Source organism: Sceloporus occidentalis, unplaced genomic scaffold, assembly GCF_023333645.1.
Source record: "Sceloporus occidentalis isolate IW3139 unplaced genomic scaffold, rSceOcc1.0.p SCAF_31, whole genome shotgun sequence".
NCBI lineage: Eukaryota > Metazoa > Chordata > Lepidosauria > Squamata > Phrynosomatidae > Sceloporus > Sceloporus occidentalis.
Window position 1 is genome coordinate 522,031 of NW_028317011.1, and position 17,185 is coordinate 539,215.

A 17,185-nucleotide genomic window follows, 5' to 3' on the forward strand; every position below is an offset into this window, starting at 1 on the left:
TGGGGGAGGGTTTATGAAGGAGTATACATGATTGAGGGAATGAATGAGTATCTGTGAATGAAGGAATGAGTATCTGTGAATAAGGGAATTAATGAGTATCTGTGAATGAAAATCTGTGAATGAGTAAATGAATAAGTATCTGAATGAGTAAATAAATGTTTGTGAATGAGTAAATGAATGAATATGTGTGTGATAGCATGGATTTGTAAGTGGGGAGGAAACCATGGCACAGGTTGTTTGAGGCTAGGATACCACAGGCAGGCTGTTTGCGGGCAAAGGTGGCAAGTCCTATGCTTCCAATCTGGATGTTAGGCAGATCCTGTGGATGCAATCAGGGTGCCAGGGCTGACATGATACTAAGGAAGGGGAGATATATTTCACAAGGTGGTGCTGGCTGGAGGCATCACATAAATCAATACTAAAGGGCGGGCTGGGTGTTGGGATAAACATACAATGTGGGGCTAGCTGGGGGCAATACACAAGGGTGTAGGGGCATTAGTGTTGGCCATGTTTTTCAGGACACATAACTTTTACATATTGCTGACTCACGTTACCTGATTAGACCAATTTATTGGTAATTTGAAATCGCATAGTTATTGTGGTAAAGCATATTGTGTGGGTTTTGAGTCTAATTCGCTTGGGGGACAAAGGCACCCCATTTATAAATTGTCTTGCTGGTGGCAGCGTTATGATATTAGTTATATCATTATAGTTAATTGTGGGTGGTGTTAAGGGTGGATATTTTTCTTTATCACTATTTTCGGTCTAGGGCAGACAGATAGTGAATTTTAACCCTTTTACTAGCAGAACCAAGTCACGCGCACGCTTGGAGTAGGGTGCATCCGTGAAAGGTGTCAGTGTGGAAGAGCCTGTCCTGGTGTGTGTGTGTTTGGGCATCAGTGTGGCAGAGCCTCTCCTGGTGTGTGTGTTTGGGTATCAGTGTGGCAGAGCCTGTAGTGGTGAGTGTCTGTCTGGGTGTCGATGTGGCAGAGCCAGTCCTGGTGTGTGTGTTTGGATGTCGGTGTGGCAGAGCCTGTCCTAGTGTGTGTGTTTGGGTGTTGGTGTGGCAGACCCTCTCCTTTTGTGTGCTTGGGTGTCAGTGTGGCAGAGCCTGTCCTGGTGTGTGTCTGGTTGTCTGTGTGGTAGAGCCTGTCCTGGTATGTGTGTGTTTTGGTGTCGGTGTGGCAGAGTCTGTCCTGGTGTGTGTGTTTGGGTGTTGGTGTGGCAGAGCCTGTCCTTGTGTGTGTCTGGGTGTTGGTGTGGCAGAGTCTGTCCTGGTGTGTGTGTCCTAATTTGTAGTCACTTCAAAGGACAAAACAATCTAGACCCAGAAATCAGTCAGATGGAAAGTAAAGAATTTGTGTTAATTACTCTATTTCAATCTGCATATTTTATTAAAAAGGATTAGTGGCACTTAATTGTGGCTTCAGAAGTCCTGTGTATAGTTTATAGTAGTTTAGGTTGAGAAAAGACTTGCGTCCATCAAGCTCAACTAACCCTTTTCCTATTCCTTGTTTATCGCTGTTGATCCAAAAGAAGGCAGAAAAAACCAACATGTCAGCAATTTCGAATTGTGCTTTCAGTGGGGAAACAAATCCTTCTTGACTCCAAATGGTAATCAGAGGCCCATTTTAAAGGCATTTAATGTAATTACTAGCACCACCTCTTCAGGCAGTGAATTCCATACATTTGTTGTCCTTACTGTAAAAAATCCTCTCCGCTGTCGTAGAGTAACTCTCCTTTCCTCAAGTCTTAGCGGGTGACCTCTTGTCCTTTGTAATGTTCTATTAATGAACAGGTCTTTAGAGAGCTCTTTGTATGGGCCCAGTACTTATTTATAGAATATTATCATATCCCCCCTAAGATGCTGTTTCTCTAATGTGTAAAAATTGTACTTTTCCAGCCTTTCTTCATAACAAAAACTTTTCATTCCCCTTATTAGTTTTGTGACCCTTATTTCTCTAGTTTCCTAATGTCATTTTTAAGAAAAGGCACCGAGAATTGAACTGCAAAATCTTACCATGGACCTGTAAAGAGGCATAATAATATCTTCTTCCTGTGAGTCAATACTCCTTTTAACACATGCCAATATCGTATTTGCCTTTGCAGACACTAGCTGGCACTGTACACTACTGCTAAGTCTATTGTCTACAATTACTCCCAAATCTTTTTCATTAGTAGATTTCCCCCAAGGAAACACTATTTAAATAATATGTTTTATGTACTTTTTATTATTATGCCCAATATGCATACTTTTACATTTGTCTATATTGAATCTTATTTGCCATTTATCAGCCCAGTTACCCAATTTATCCAAATCATCTTACAGTGAAGAAACATCTAGTTCAGCCTTCATTACCCTACTTAATTTGTGTCATCGGCAAACACTGAAACCTGGCTCCCAATGCCCACTGTGAGATCATTAATCAACAAATAAAAAGAACTGAACCTAGGATAGATCCTTGAGGCACTCCACTTATCACATCTTTCCAGTTTGATAACTTTCCATTTACCACCACACTTTGTGTTCTATCTTTCAGACAATTTTCAACCCACAGACAAACATTTGGCCCTAAGCCTATTTCAGTCAATTTCTACAGTAACCTTTTGTGTGGAACTGTATCAAATGCCTTAGCAAAGTCTAAATATGTCACATCCACTGCAGCACCCATATCTATATTTCTACGCACTTCTTCATAGAATGCAATTAAGTTAGTTTGAACAAAGCCATTTTGGCTCCTGCTAATGAAGCTGAAGATGAAGAGGAAGTTCACCTTTCAGCACGTCAACGACCCAAAGCACACATCGAAATCCACAAAAGCATGACTTCACCAGAAGAAGATTAATGTTTTGGACTGGACCAGGCAGACCCCAGACCTGAATCCAATTGAACATCTGTGGGGTAATCTGAAGAGAGCTGTGCACAGTAGATGTCCTCACAATCTGACAGATTTGGAGCGCTTTTGCAAGGAAGAGTGGGCATATATTGCCACGTCAAGATGTGCCATGCTAATAGACTCCTACCCAAAAAAACTGATTGCTGTTATAAAGTCAAAAGGTGCTTCAACAAAGTATTAGGTTAAGGGTATGCACACTTATGCAACCAGGTAATTGTGAGGGGGTTTTTTTATCCCCCCCCCCAAAAAAAAGATTTCAGCTTGTTTTGCAATTGAATTGTTCACGATATAGATCACATTTGAGGTGGAAAAAGTTATCTTTCTCTCATTCTTTAAAATCACAAAAACCTGGCTTTTTAACGGGGTGTGTAGACTTTTTATATCCACTGTAAACCCATAAGATATGCATGCCAAACACTAGTATGACATTGTCTACTTCTGCTTACAAATACCAGTACCCTGATGCTGGTCTTGGAGATGATAAGGCTATTCAGAATAGATAATTACATGATTAAATATAATTATTTATTACATTATATTGTATCAATGTGATTGGTATTTACATTAACACTAATATAATGACAATATTACAAATGATATGCAAAATTCTGAGAAACAATACAAACTCTAAATGTTTAATTATTTTTATTGCATTTGGAGTATACCAGTTGAGCACACAGTGAATGAAATCTGGTATGTACACTTTATCTTTACAAATCTGCAACAGAAAATGTACACTATATAACAGTGCGTATTAAACTGTGCTTAACCACTGCATTATAACCAACTGCAACTTCAAACACCAGAACTACCAATACATATATAAGAGGAAGTGATCTACATAGCAACTGTTTGGAATTTTGACCAGTGTCTGGTAGCAAAAGGGTAAAAAACTGGAGCAATTATTTAAAGTAAAACCCTCAAAGCAATTTACTGTGCCAATAAAAATAGGGGACTCTCATAACTGATTCCTATTTTAAATGTAATCATCTTCTCTTCAACACTTTGAACTTGGCAAGGTCAATTTGTTGAGGAATCCATTGTAGTGGCTATCCATGTTGATATTGATCAGATATCAACTTTGAGGCATGTCAGGATTGTTAAGTAGACCTAAACGTTCACATACATTTACAATCCAGACATGTGAGCGGTTTCTATACAAAAAAACCCATTTATAGCCAGTTAAGCCAATTTGCTCTCTAAGCACCATCCCAACCACTTATATCTACAGTATGAGGAGCCCAGTATTTCTCTGTTGATGTACTTTGCAATACACACATTGGGCAATGTGGCAATGATTTAAAGTTACAAATGGTTCTTTTAGGTGCTTTCTTGTTTGTTTTAAACAATAACTACTGCAGTCTAAGAGGAAATTAGAAAAATACACTTATGGACTTTTAATACTATAATAACTGCCACATTGCCTCTTGCTTTTAGTACAATTCTATACCATATACACATTGCTATTAAAAGTGTGCAAGAAAAAAAAAGACATAAATCCATACATAGCCAATACCCACAGCCATTTGGTTAGCATACTCTGCCTCTTCAATAAAGCACCTGGTTTTGTAGAGGAAAAGGTGCCCTATAAATTTTAAACCAAGACACTCTGGATTCTAGAAGTTAAGAATCTAGACTAGAAATCTAGAAATTAAACATTGTTTTTTAAACAGCCAATACAATTATATCTTTAAAAACAGAAAATGTTGTTGCCATAGTTTGAAGGGTTGGGGACAGGGCAGTAATTTTTTTCATTCACAAATCTAGGAGTTGACAGAAGAGTTGCAAATCCCACATATTGTCAGGCATTAAAAAGAGCTAATTACAGCCAGCTCCAGGGCTGAGCTGACCTTGCATAATGCATAGGCAAAACACATTACTTTCAAGAAACCTCCCCAAATGTACTATGCATCACTATGTCAGTCCTTCTAGCATGGCATCCTAATGCAAAGTGATGTCATGGAAATGTGCACCCACAAAATGACTTTGCATCCTCAACTTTCGCTTATTTTCCCTCTATTCTTAGTTTCTCTGTCCCACACTACGTCCTCTAACTACTCACTATTCCCTGGCTTCAGCTTCTCTCCTGTCCTTCCCTCAGTCTCTACTATATATTTCCGCTCCTATGTACTTTATTATATTTCTTTATCACCTCCTCTGTTTCTTCTAGTCTCTCCAGTATGTGGGAACTGTTTGCTGACACAGAATGTATGCAAAAGTGGTCTTTCTAAATAAAACAAAAAAAAATCACTTCCACAATACTTGTATATCAGTTTGTTGTTGTCCTATGTTTGTAAGGAGTATTTATGTAATATTTGTCGGAAAAGTCATAACATTAGACTTTATACTTATGTTTTACGTGAGTGTAAGGACTGGGCTGAGAGGCAGAAGGTGTAGACACCCAGTAGCAGGCAGTCCAAAAACAAATGTCAATAATCAGTTCTGAAGGTCAAGGGCAGGCAGCACAGGATCACAAGGGATTAAAACACCAAGGTCATCAGGCAGCAGAAGATAATAAGGATGACAATGTAACAAGCCAAAAGCCAGGATGTCAAGCAGGTTCAAGTAGGTTTTTTTGCTAGACAGTCCTGACTTTTGGTCAGAGAGGATCATCCTGGGCCAGTTTCAGAGCTGTAAAATCAATGGAGGTCTGGGCTATTGCAACAAAGACCTCTATTGCAGCTTGCACTTTATCACTCTACAGCTGAGCACCACAAGGTGGCTCATTGGGTAAAGTGTGTACGTGGCTCATCCGCACTCACTCCTGCCTTTGACCCTGACATGTAGCTACGACCAAGACATGTAATTTGGAGGACACCTGAAATGGAGCGTGCTTTGTCTATGTTGTATGTTCGGTCTTCAAAATAGTTTTTGTGGGTCAGCAACAGTAGTGTGTGCGCCTAAGTGTGCACTAGATATTAGTTCAGTGCTGCTCAGAATTGATTTACTTTATGGCCAATTAAATAAGCTACCATCTCCAAACAATAGGCATAATATACAGGTCGCTACTATAAAATACCACCCCAAAAAGAAATTGTAACAAACAAAAAAAAATTGGTGCAAAGATTCAAAGTCTAAAGTTTTGGCATACAGACTTGCTATTTTTTATTGCCTAATAAATTGCTTGCAAGTAAATGTACCTTAAAAACTACAAAATAAAAGAAAGAATAATTTTATCGGTGTGAATGACAAATGTGGGTAACTTCATCCTCAGCAGAATTTTATTACGATAGTTAATGTATGCATGTGTGTAAAATGGAACTGGAAAGAAGTATATATCGAAATAAAAAGGATATAATAAAAAGGATATAATAAAAAATAATTTTGTTTCTTCTATATAAGCCTCAAAGCCATTAATTCTACAATGGAATTTATTTAAAAAGATAAACAGTTACACACATTGTTGACATTACAGTTATGATAACTGTTGGCAATCAGCTCGTGTGTATTGTAAAATGTGTATCCAGAAAATAGATTGAGGCTTTTTCTACAAAAAGCTAAAGTTTTTTTTGTATATGTATTAAACACAATTACGTTAATTGATAAAAGACTATTTAAAGAACCCTTTAAAGAGTTGTTTGTTCTTCTTTCCAGTTGAAATTGTGTTTGTTTTGCTGGAAGAGTTCCCTAAGTCATATCATCTCAATGTCAGTGCTGCATAATGTAGGTTTTCAACATATGTTACGCAATGCTCTTTAAACCACAGATACATCAGATCTGTCCAGGTAGGCAGATAACCATCATAGCCTTAGCTTAATATATGTCTATCATCTGCACCCTGCAATTGTGAGTCTACATGTATTTCAGAGCATTCATATATTTTAGTACATTCAATATGTTTCTATTACATGTCTGGAATGAAGCATTTGCCGTGGCTGAACCTTAATACACTTCAAAACCCACAAAACCACCTACAGATCAGATCCACATCAGCTCAGCCCTCAGAACATTGAGATGCACCAAAACACTTGTTAAATATAGTTCATTAAAACTCTCACTAAAACATAAATCAAAGTGCTGGTGCATAACAGAACATGCATGCTCCTGAGAAAAGTTTAATATACAGTACATTGCTAGTTAACTGTACATTGCATTGCAAGTCGCATACATGTTCTAGCATCGCAGGGTATTCTATTTTAGGACTTAGTCAAAGAGCAAGGATTTGAACACATTTGTAGAAGTGATGACCATGTTTGTGCTACATTACCTGTATAAGGGCAGAGAAAGCATCATAAAAACATTTCCTTTGTTATATTTTACATAAACATGGTTTCAATGTTTGTTACTGACATAAACAGTTTTATGTGAAGCAATTAAACTCCTATAAAGCTCAACCTGTGATTGTCAACCCTGTAGTTTTCAAATTACATTTTGGAACAGAGTACCAAAATGGTTTTAATTTAAATTCAATTTCTAGTATCCTTACATGTAAATTTAAACACCAAAATATTGTTTTGCTGTTAGATCACACAAACCCAATTCTTCAAAAGTGACTGGAATTCCATCCACTTTTCATTAATTCTCCTGTACCCAATGAATGCATTGGTTTCCCCACTGTCTCTACCCTGACTCTTTACTGTTTATTTTATTTCTTATGGACTAAACCTGTTTAAAATCCATTCTGCGTTTCTTCTGTAGCAGCTCATGTATTTTAGATAATATGCCAGCATTCATCAAGATTAAATGTCTAAGTATCGTCCATGCTATTGTTGGCGCTTGGAGTTAAGGCATCTTAATGTTTTGTCTTGTTCAAAAAAAGGTAATTCAGTACAGTCAGCCGACAACAGCCTACGTGTTTCACTTTTTTGTTCACTTACGTTTCCAGTATTCTCTGTGCATAATATAGTTTGGATATCTCTGTACCTCATTGTTCTAAAATGGACATAATTTGGGTGCTTCCTTGTTAGAGAAATGGTTATTGGTTAAAAAAAAGTTATTTCCGGGCATGTATAGATTGGTTAGAAGATAAGATCTATTTCTGTGCCGGTGGTTTTGCAGGTGTTGACTCATCACTGCCTTTGGTTCTGGAAGCTGACTGTGTGTCTCCAAGCTCTGTGGCCTTCCGTATAGCTTTAGGACTGACCACACCTTTTCTATTACTCTGTGGGCTTGACAATCCCTTTTTCTGGATCTGGGGACTGGACTGAGCTGACCCGGTTTTTCTTCCCATGGAAGGACTCTTGGAGCCCTTTGGCTTGGACGGAGGTTGGAGTCCTTCAATTGCTTTTAAAGGCTTTAGGTCAAGCATGTCACAGTAATTATTGCATTGATGGCCTGATACAAATTCTTCAAGCACTGCAGGACAGCAGCTCTCTTTTAGACCCTGATACCTAAAATAAATACAGATAAATGTCACTGCCTATATTACTGTCACTGATACAGTGCATTTATCACTAAAGAGCAAAAGACTGCAAACAAAAGGCAACGGCTTGTTAGTCCAATAATCTGGAATAGTGGTAGTTACTAAATTGATGCAATCCACTTTTGATTATTTATTATCACAAATAATAATCATAATAATAATCAATTATGTATTGATTTAGCACCATCATATTTTGCAGCACTGTACTAGGTGTGATCACTTAAATGGGAAAATTAACAACGTCTGTATTATGATTATATTAATTATATCATTTTTCTTAATTTTAATAATGAATGTATTCAAATCGTAACTCACCCCTTAGACTTTGTGGCAATTCCAATATTTGTTAGTTTCCACCCAACACCTGTAAAACACATTAGAACAATTACTGTAAAACTGGAAAATGTCACTTCATTTAAATGTTTTCTTTAGTAAGTACTGTTAAAACATTGTATACCTATCAGGAACCCCTTGTTTCTATTCTCTGCCAAGAACTCTGGATAGATCAATGTTGGTGCTTCAATATTCAACTGGAGTTTATAGCTGTCTGTCATTTGCCATAATGACCCAGTGACCCACCCCAGAAACAATTAGAACATGTAGGCTGCTGACAGATGCTAGTAGCAACCAATAAATATTGAGTTTTTGGGTTTTCCTAATAATAAACACCTTTAAGTTGTGGTTGAAGCGCAAACATTTTTCATTGAAGTATAAAATCCTCCGTTTTGTGTTCTTCGGAGGTCTTGCAAATTGGTAAGGCGCAACTGGGTTGCACAGAGAGACCAAGGTAACAAGAACTTTATATTTTCGTGATGACTTGATCCTGTGCACCTTTTATGGATTTTCTATGATTTTCCTTTTGCTAAATATGACCTTAAACAATTAATTTATACATATTGAGCGTGTTATCTGCCAAATGTGGTTTGGGATGCTTTATTTTCCACTTGGCTGGACTTCCCCACCAGGCTGAATGATGTCAGCTCTCAACTGTATGTGTTTTCTCATATTTGCTTTCAAAAGGCAGCTATTTTGGAATCCTTTTCTCACCGGGAACCAGTGAAATATTGAGCATTAGTAAAATCAGTTAGCAAATAACTGATACCACTGTGTGCAAGTAAAAATGCCCTTAGGTTTTATAGGAAAAATGCACCACATGCCTTCATTTGTACAACATAAACTAAAATCTGTCTGCAAATAAACAGAGAGAGAGTTTTAAACAACAGCTCTTAAAACAATTTAAAAACTCTGTGAGATTCTCACCTTCTAGATTAGTCACCAGGAAATTCCCGTTGGTCCATTGGTACACCCAGTGCTGGAAGGTGCAGCATTTTTGCCCTATCTCTGATATATTCTTATGATGTAGTTTACCAGTAATATCTTGGATACAGTACTTTGTAAAGTGTCCTTCCAGATCATCCTCTATTGTGGCATAAGGGATATTGTTGGCAGGTCTATAAATTAGATTAAGAGGCAGTACCCTGAAATAAAACCATAGAAACACAGGATACAGAGTTAACACCAAATGAATCAACGTCTCTAGTAACAGAGATGATGCTACAAAGTTATATCAAGGTAATTAAATCACAGCTGAAGCTTTTCTGGAGACTGACACTTTCACTCATGCTTATTTGGAGATCTGCTGAAAACTTGCAATTAGGTTGGGCTCGTACCTGCCAGTGAGTTATGTCCCTAATGTCCCTGACACCCCTATTAAAAAAGAATGCATATTAAAGTACTTGAAATAACAAAATTAAAGCACTTACCTGGCCTTTCTCCTCCATTGTACCACTATTCCTGTCACTGATTGGCTGCTTGAAGCCAACTGCCTTCCTCCTCCATTGTACCACTATTCCTGTCACTGATTGGCTGCTTGAAGCCAACTCCCTTCCTTCTCCATGCTACCACTATTCCTATCACTGATTGGCTGCTCAAAGCTGCCAGTGGCAAAAAACTGCTATTATTGAAATCAATGGCAGCACTTTCCATACATACGACTGCCCCAACTTTCCCCAAGCCATCACTGGAGCTGACTGGAGGTGAGTATTTCACATGCAGGGAGATGTGTTTGGCCAAACACATCTCCTGCTGGGCTCTTATCTGGGGGGATTTTGCAGAATCCCTCCACGCATTTTCAAAGCAGACAACACAAAAATGTAAATGGATCATGCAGCTATGATGGCTGGAGTGTCTCTTTAATCTACATGCATCTTAATCTTAAAATAACAGAATTATCACCAGAACTGGATACATCCCGATGGATCCTTTCAAGGGAATCTAACCACTTTTAAAAGAATGTCAACATACCTCAGCCTTGTTATGATCTTTTTTGGGGGATTTTTTCTGGATGCTATATTATTTGGTCACCTTCTCACTTGGTTGAAACTTTCCACCCTATGTGCCTGTATTGTTCCTGGTGACAGGGTTTAGATGTTTCAGAAGTATGTCTTCTGCATGTTAGGTATTGAACTGTATTGCATATGTATTCTTGTGATTGTTTAAACAAACAAATATTTAATATTTTAACTGACCTACCAACTGTTTTTTAAACATTTATGGTGGTACTGCTATTATCAAAGTGTATCTGAAGAACACATATGTGACTCTCCACTTACTCCAGAAGCTGCCCAAAGTTTGGTAGTGCTTTGCACTCAGATGCAAATATTTTGCAGTATTCTCTGGTTGTGTTCTGTATCTTACAATCCTGCATTGAAAAAAAGAAAAAAAAAAAGTTTGACTAAGGAATGATGGGCTCAGTAACTATACATGTAAATGATTAAGACTAAGTCAATGAAAACCGTCACTGCAAAATATTATTTTTCTGGTATTTTTTTATAGTCATGTGGGCCTTTCACACACATTGTGTTATACAGAAAAAAATATACACTCACTGACCACTTTATTAGGTACACCTGTTCAACTGCTTGTTAACACAAAAACCTAATCAGCCAATTACATGGCAGCGACTCAATGCATTTAGGCATGTAGACGTGGTCAAGACAACTTGCTGAAGTTCAAACCAAGCATCAGATTGGGGAAGGAAGGGGACTTTGAACGTGGCATGTTTGTTGGTGCCAGATGGGGTGGTCTGAGTATTTCAGAAACTGCTGATCTATCTCTAGGGTTTACAGAGAATGGTCCGAAAAAGAGAAAATACCCAATGAGCGGCAGTTGTTTGGACTAAAATACCTTGTTGATGTCAGAAGAGAATGGGAAGACTGGTTCAAGATGGTTCAACAGTAACTCAAATAACCACTTGTTACAACCAAGTTTTGCAGAATACTATCTCTGAACGCACAACACAACGAACCTTGAAGCAGATGGGTTACAGCAGCAGACCACCACACCAGGTGCCACTCCTGTCAGCTAAGGACAGAAAACTGAGGCTACAATTTGCACAGGCCAACCAAAATTGGACAATAGAAGACTGGAAGAAAGTTGCCTGGTCTGATGAGTCTCTATTCCAGCTGCGACATTCAGATGGCAGGGTCAGACTTTGGCATAAACATGAAAGCATGGATCCATCCTGCCTTGTATCCACGGTTCAGGCTGCTGGTAGTAGTGCAATGGTGTAGGGGACATTTTCTTGGCACACCTTGGGCCCCTTAATACCATTGAGCATTGCTTAAACATGACGGCCTACCTGAGTATTGTTGCTGACCATGTCCATCCCTTTATGACCAAAGTGTACCTATCTTCTGATGTCTACATCCAGCAGGATAATGCATCATGCCACAAAGCTCACATCATCTCAAACTGGTTTCTTGAACATGACAATGAGTTCTTTGTACTCCAATGGCCTCCACAGTCACCAGATCTCAATCCACCTTTGGGATGTGGTAGAACGGGAGATTCGCATCATGGATGTGCAGCTAACAAATCTGCAGCAACTGTATGATGCCATCATGTCCTTATGGACCAAAATCTCTGAGGAATGTTTCCAGCACCTTGTAGAAAGTATGCCAAGAAGAACTAAGGCAGTTCCGAAGGCAAAAGGGGGTCCAACCCGGTACTAGCAAGATGTACCTAATAAAGTGGCCAGTGAGTGTATATTGCAAAATGCCAAAAAGGTTCAACTTGGATACTAGGATTTTTCAGGATGTTAACCTGTGCATTACTGTTGTTCCGTGGACTGGTAACAGTGGACACAATGAAGGAGAAGGGGTAGAATTCAAGCAATTTTGGATATCTGGAAATTAAGCACTGTAACTTTGTGTGAGCGTGACAACTAGAATGCCAGATTTGTAAAGGCTGATCAGTGTCGTCTTTTGACATAGTGGTTGATGTGACTCTAGTTTCATCATGTACAAGTTTGCAAGTGTGGATATTTTTTTAGGACTGCCTTGTCTGACAGAAGTGAAACATTATTATGTTCCTAGCTAGGAATGCAGAAGAGATCTCTGGGATTTAATTATTACAATTTCAAGTTTCATTTCCGTTATAAGGGTTGAAAGACCTTTTACCTGATAACCTGCAAACAGAAAATAATTCACATTCCAAACAGCATTTTTCTTGGTTCTCTTTGTCACTAATGTAACACCCCCATGCTACCTGAAACATAATATTTCTAAAACTGAACTCATTATCTTCCCTCCCTCCATCTCCACTCCACTACCTGAATTCTCTATCACCAGCACAACTATCTCTCCTACTAACCAGGCCCGATGTCTTTGGGTCATCCTTGACTCAAACCTCTCCTTCATCCCTCACATTCAGTCCCTCACCAGATCCTGCCGCTTGCACCTAAAAAACATCTCTCGCATCTACCCATTCCTCACCCAAGAATCCACAAAAACTCATTTACTTATTATTTCCCATCTTGACTACTGCAACACTCTTCTGGTTGTCATTCCACTGTCTCGACTCTCTCCTCTGCAGTCTGTCTTAAATGCTGCTGCTAGCCTTATCTTCCTTGCACGTCGCTCCTCTTCTGCTTCCCCACTCTGTGAAATCCTCCACTGGCTCCCTATTACCTTTAGAATTAAATTTAAAAACACTGCTCCTCCATACATTTCAATCTTTACGTTCTTCCCATGGACTAAGGCTCTGCTCCTCACTTATCACCTCTTCCTTTTCCCGTCTACAAGATTTCACTCGGGCTGCCCCATATCTCTGGAATCTACTCCCAAGGAACCTTCAGCATTCACCCTCCCTCCCGACATTCAAGAAACATCTCAAAAACCCACTTCTTCAGAGAAGCTGCACCATCTTAGCTGCTAGAACTTCCTTGTCATTGAGACAACCACCACACTACCTCTCACCCTTTCTCTGTGCCTTATGTTTGTCACCCCATTCCCTCAAGATTGTAAGCTTGCGAGCAGGGCTCTCTCCACCTAATGTATCGGTTTGTCTTAGTCTGTCAGTTCTCGTCTTGTCATACCCCTTGAATATATATATATTGTATTAAGCGCTGCGTAAATTGTTGGCACTATATAAATAAAAGATAATAATAATAATAATGAGTAGTAAACCATGTTAAATGAATGTGTGTAAAACATTTCTTAAAATAGCATTCCAGAGTAATAAGAAATATGTAGCATGATAATAATCACTAAAAGAAAATGTTGTTATAGTTGAGAATGAATACTAAGAATACTAAGAATTCTACTACTTACCTGAATGGTTATCTCATAATTCTTCTCCACTAAAGTGCTTTCATTCTTGGTCCCAAATGTGATGAGGTTTCTGATCTTTATAATAGAGGTTTTTCCTGATTCAAACATTGGTTCCAGTCCATAAATAACCTTCACTCTAGAAGACTTCCTTAGAAACCCGTTTCCAACATGTGCGTCCTCCATCACTATCCTTCCAAAAAACTTGTCTCCCCAATAGCCAGAATCAGCTAATCCTTTTGCAAACACCATGGGCGTCATCTCTATTTCTTCCCCAACTGAAATAGCGGTAGAAAGAGCAGTGACACTTACATACACATGGACATTATTTCCCAACTCCATGCAGTGTCCAGGACATGATAAAAGAGAGAAACAATAATAGGTTAGAGCTGAAGGGACCATTCATCATCTTTGACTATCTTTGTTACATACAAATGCATGCATACATTATTCTAGTTGGTCACATACATTGCTAAAATATATGTAAAACTTGCTTCAACATCTGAATATCTACTTCCTGGTATTGCAGGAGGCATCATTAAACTATACACCCAAAATCACACCACAAGTAAGCGCCATCTAACCAGATTTAGATTGTTTAAAGTCTTACAACAAACTCATGCATTGTTAGTCTTCCAAACCTTCTGCCCAGTTGGTGGTCACCAAGGGTTTTGAACCTGTATATTCTGTTGGTGTAGTACTGACCCCATATCAACCTATGTTTCTTATATGATTTAGAGATCTTATTAATACGATGGACAGTACTTTTATATGTTGTTGGAGCCATTTGCGTCATATATTGAAAACATTTAACCTAATTTTTGGCTAGATCTAGTACTGTTGTTAACATTGTCTTAGCATAGGCTGTTATTTAGAGTATTTGCACACACAGGGTAATATGAGTGGGGAAAGCCAAAGACATCTTCAAAAAATGGTAAAAACAAAGGGGTTTGTTGAAATTCACTAAAGTGGGAGTTGGCAGGGGAGTTTGTAGGAGCAGCATTATAAAGGGTCGGCAGCAGTGAGCTTCTTATGGAAGAAAGGTTATTCTGGCTCCAGATATTGCATACTTCAATTGTTGAAGTGACTTTGAAGGAATGTCACTGAAGCAGCATCTCTTCATAACGAATTATGGAGTTATGGAGGTGAAACCAAATATCTCCTGCCAAGCCTTGTTTGGAATTGATAGCAAAGGGGGAAGAAGCATCGTCCTAAATTCCTTATATTAATACTGGCCACCTTTGACCCTTTAGCAGCCTGCGTTTTCCACCTCTGCCCCTCGTAAACAGCCTGCCTGTCCCATTTCTGCCCCTAAACACTCATTCATTCACCCCTTCACTCTTGCACCCCCTTTACTCTCTTGCAGATTTCACTGGCCCGAGCATCACTGGGGCCGTGCAGGCTCTCTTTTCCTGCCCATGGGAAGCAGGAATCTAGCGGTAAGCTAGACATCTGCTTAGCCGGCCCACCAGGCACCCCCCCTGGGCACAACTTGGGCGCCCCCCATAAGGTACACTTCTGTCCCTCATATCTCTCCTATAACCAGACCTTATATATATTTGAAGTTATAGATAAATTAATGATTAAATGTGCAAACCAGAATAAGTTTTGAGGGGGGGGGGTCTTCAACTTTGCCAACCACACATGCCAATGTTATTTACCTTCAATTTCCTCTTTGGAAATGAATCCAGACAAAACTGAAAGGTAAGGCAAGAGATAACATTGTTAATGGATCATATTTTTAGGAGTGCAGTACCTCTTCTATCTGCAGATATTCATTGAGAAAGAGAGACATATTCTTTTTTAAGCATGCAATAATTCAGTATAGGAGACAAATGTGGATATATGATATCTTATGATATCATATGAATATATTTATACGGTATATACACACACCGATCAGCCATAACATTATGACCACCTGCCTAATATTGTCTAGGCCCTCTTTTGCCAACCCGTTGAGACATGGACTCCACTAGACCTCTGAAGGTGTGCTGTGGTATCTGGCACCAAGAGGTCAACAGCAGATACTTTATGTCCTGTAAGCTGTGAGGTGGGGCCTCCATGGATGCATCCTGGTGCCGTGTGTTGGGTATTATTATTATTATCTTTTATTTACGCAGTGCCAACAATGTACGCAGCGCTGATGCACACACACCCGCCCATCCACGTGATTCATCAGACCAGGTCACCTTCTTCCATTGCTCCGTTGTCCAGTTCTACAGGGGTCAGCATGGGCACCCTGACTGGCCTGTGGCTACGCATCCCCATACGCAACAAACTGCAAATATATAACAGTATCTGCGGAATCTGCCGGCGCTTTATAAATAAATGTAATGTAATATATATATATATTTATATATACACACTGTGTGTTCTTACACCTTTCTACCAGAACCAGCATTAACTTTTTTAGCAATTTGAGCTACAGTAGCTCGTCTGTAGGATTTGACCACACGGGCCAGCCTTTGCCCCCCATTAATGAGCCTTGGCCACCCCTGATCCTGCCGCTGGGTCACCGTTTTTCCTGCAGAACGGGAACACCCACAAGAGCTGCAGTTTTGGAGATGCTCTGACCCAGTTGTCTAATCATCACAATTTGGCCCTTGTCAGAGTCGCTCAGATCCTTACGCTTGCACATTTTTCTTGCTTCTAACACATCAACTTTGAGGACGAAATGTTCACTTGCTGCCTAATATATCCCACCCAGGTACCATGAGAACAAGATTATCAATGTTTTTCACTTCACCTGTCAGTGGTCATAATTTTATGGCTGATGGGTGTATATATATATAGCAGTTTTTGCTATAGACAGTGAAGCTATTACAGTTCAATTTAATTATAGCATATATATAGCAACATTTCAAATAGGCAGTACTGGTGCTTGAAAGAATATTTTATACTGTAGTCACACTGCAATGCTATTTAATATCACAAGAGGTCTCTGCAATGCTAACTATTGAAGGCATAAATTAGTGAAGTTTACACAATTTATTTGCAACATACACTTTTGTAGAAAAATTAAGTTACTGTTTCTTGTTTGGCTTTTAAAAGTCTAGGCCACCCTATATTAAAAATATATGGTATTTCCTGAATATACAGTAGCTTGCACCAAAGATATCCTAGGAAAATCAAGCTAGGTGCACACCACTGTTTGTATAACTATGAAGATAATAGCACAATGTAAGCGAATACTTTATTTATGCCACATACACATGATACATTTTAGATACAGTATATATATATATATATATATATATACACACACACATATATAAACACTTAGATATCCACATGCATCAAATAATACTTTTACA

General features: G+C 38.9%; 1 protein-coding gene across 1 annotated transcript in view; it reads right to left on the minus strand.

The window, feature by feature from the left end:
• Positions 1 to 7,869: 7,869 nt before the first annotated feature.
• LOC149298657 (alpha-protein kinase 3-like) overlaps positions 7,870 to 17,185 on the minus strand; it is a 40,015-nt gene continuing 30,699 nt past the window's right edge. The window contains exons 10-15 of the mRNA XM_089487025.1: positions 15,530 to 15,565; positions 13,872 to 14,146; positions 10,872 to 10,960; positions 9,520 to 9,737; positions 8,575 to 8,623; positions 7,870 to 8,227 (exon numbers count right to left, since the gene is read on the minus strand). Coding sequence (XP_089343151.1) covers positions 7,870 to 8,227; positions 8,575 to 8,623; positions 9,520 to 9,737; positions 10,872 to 10,960; positions 13,872 to 14,146; positions 15,530 to 15,565 — 1,025 coding nt within the window. The remainder of the gene's footprint in view (positions 8,228 to 8,574; positions 8,624 to 9,519; positions 9,738 to 10,871; positions 10,961 to 13,871; positions 14,147 to 15,529; positions 15,566 to 17,185) is intronic.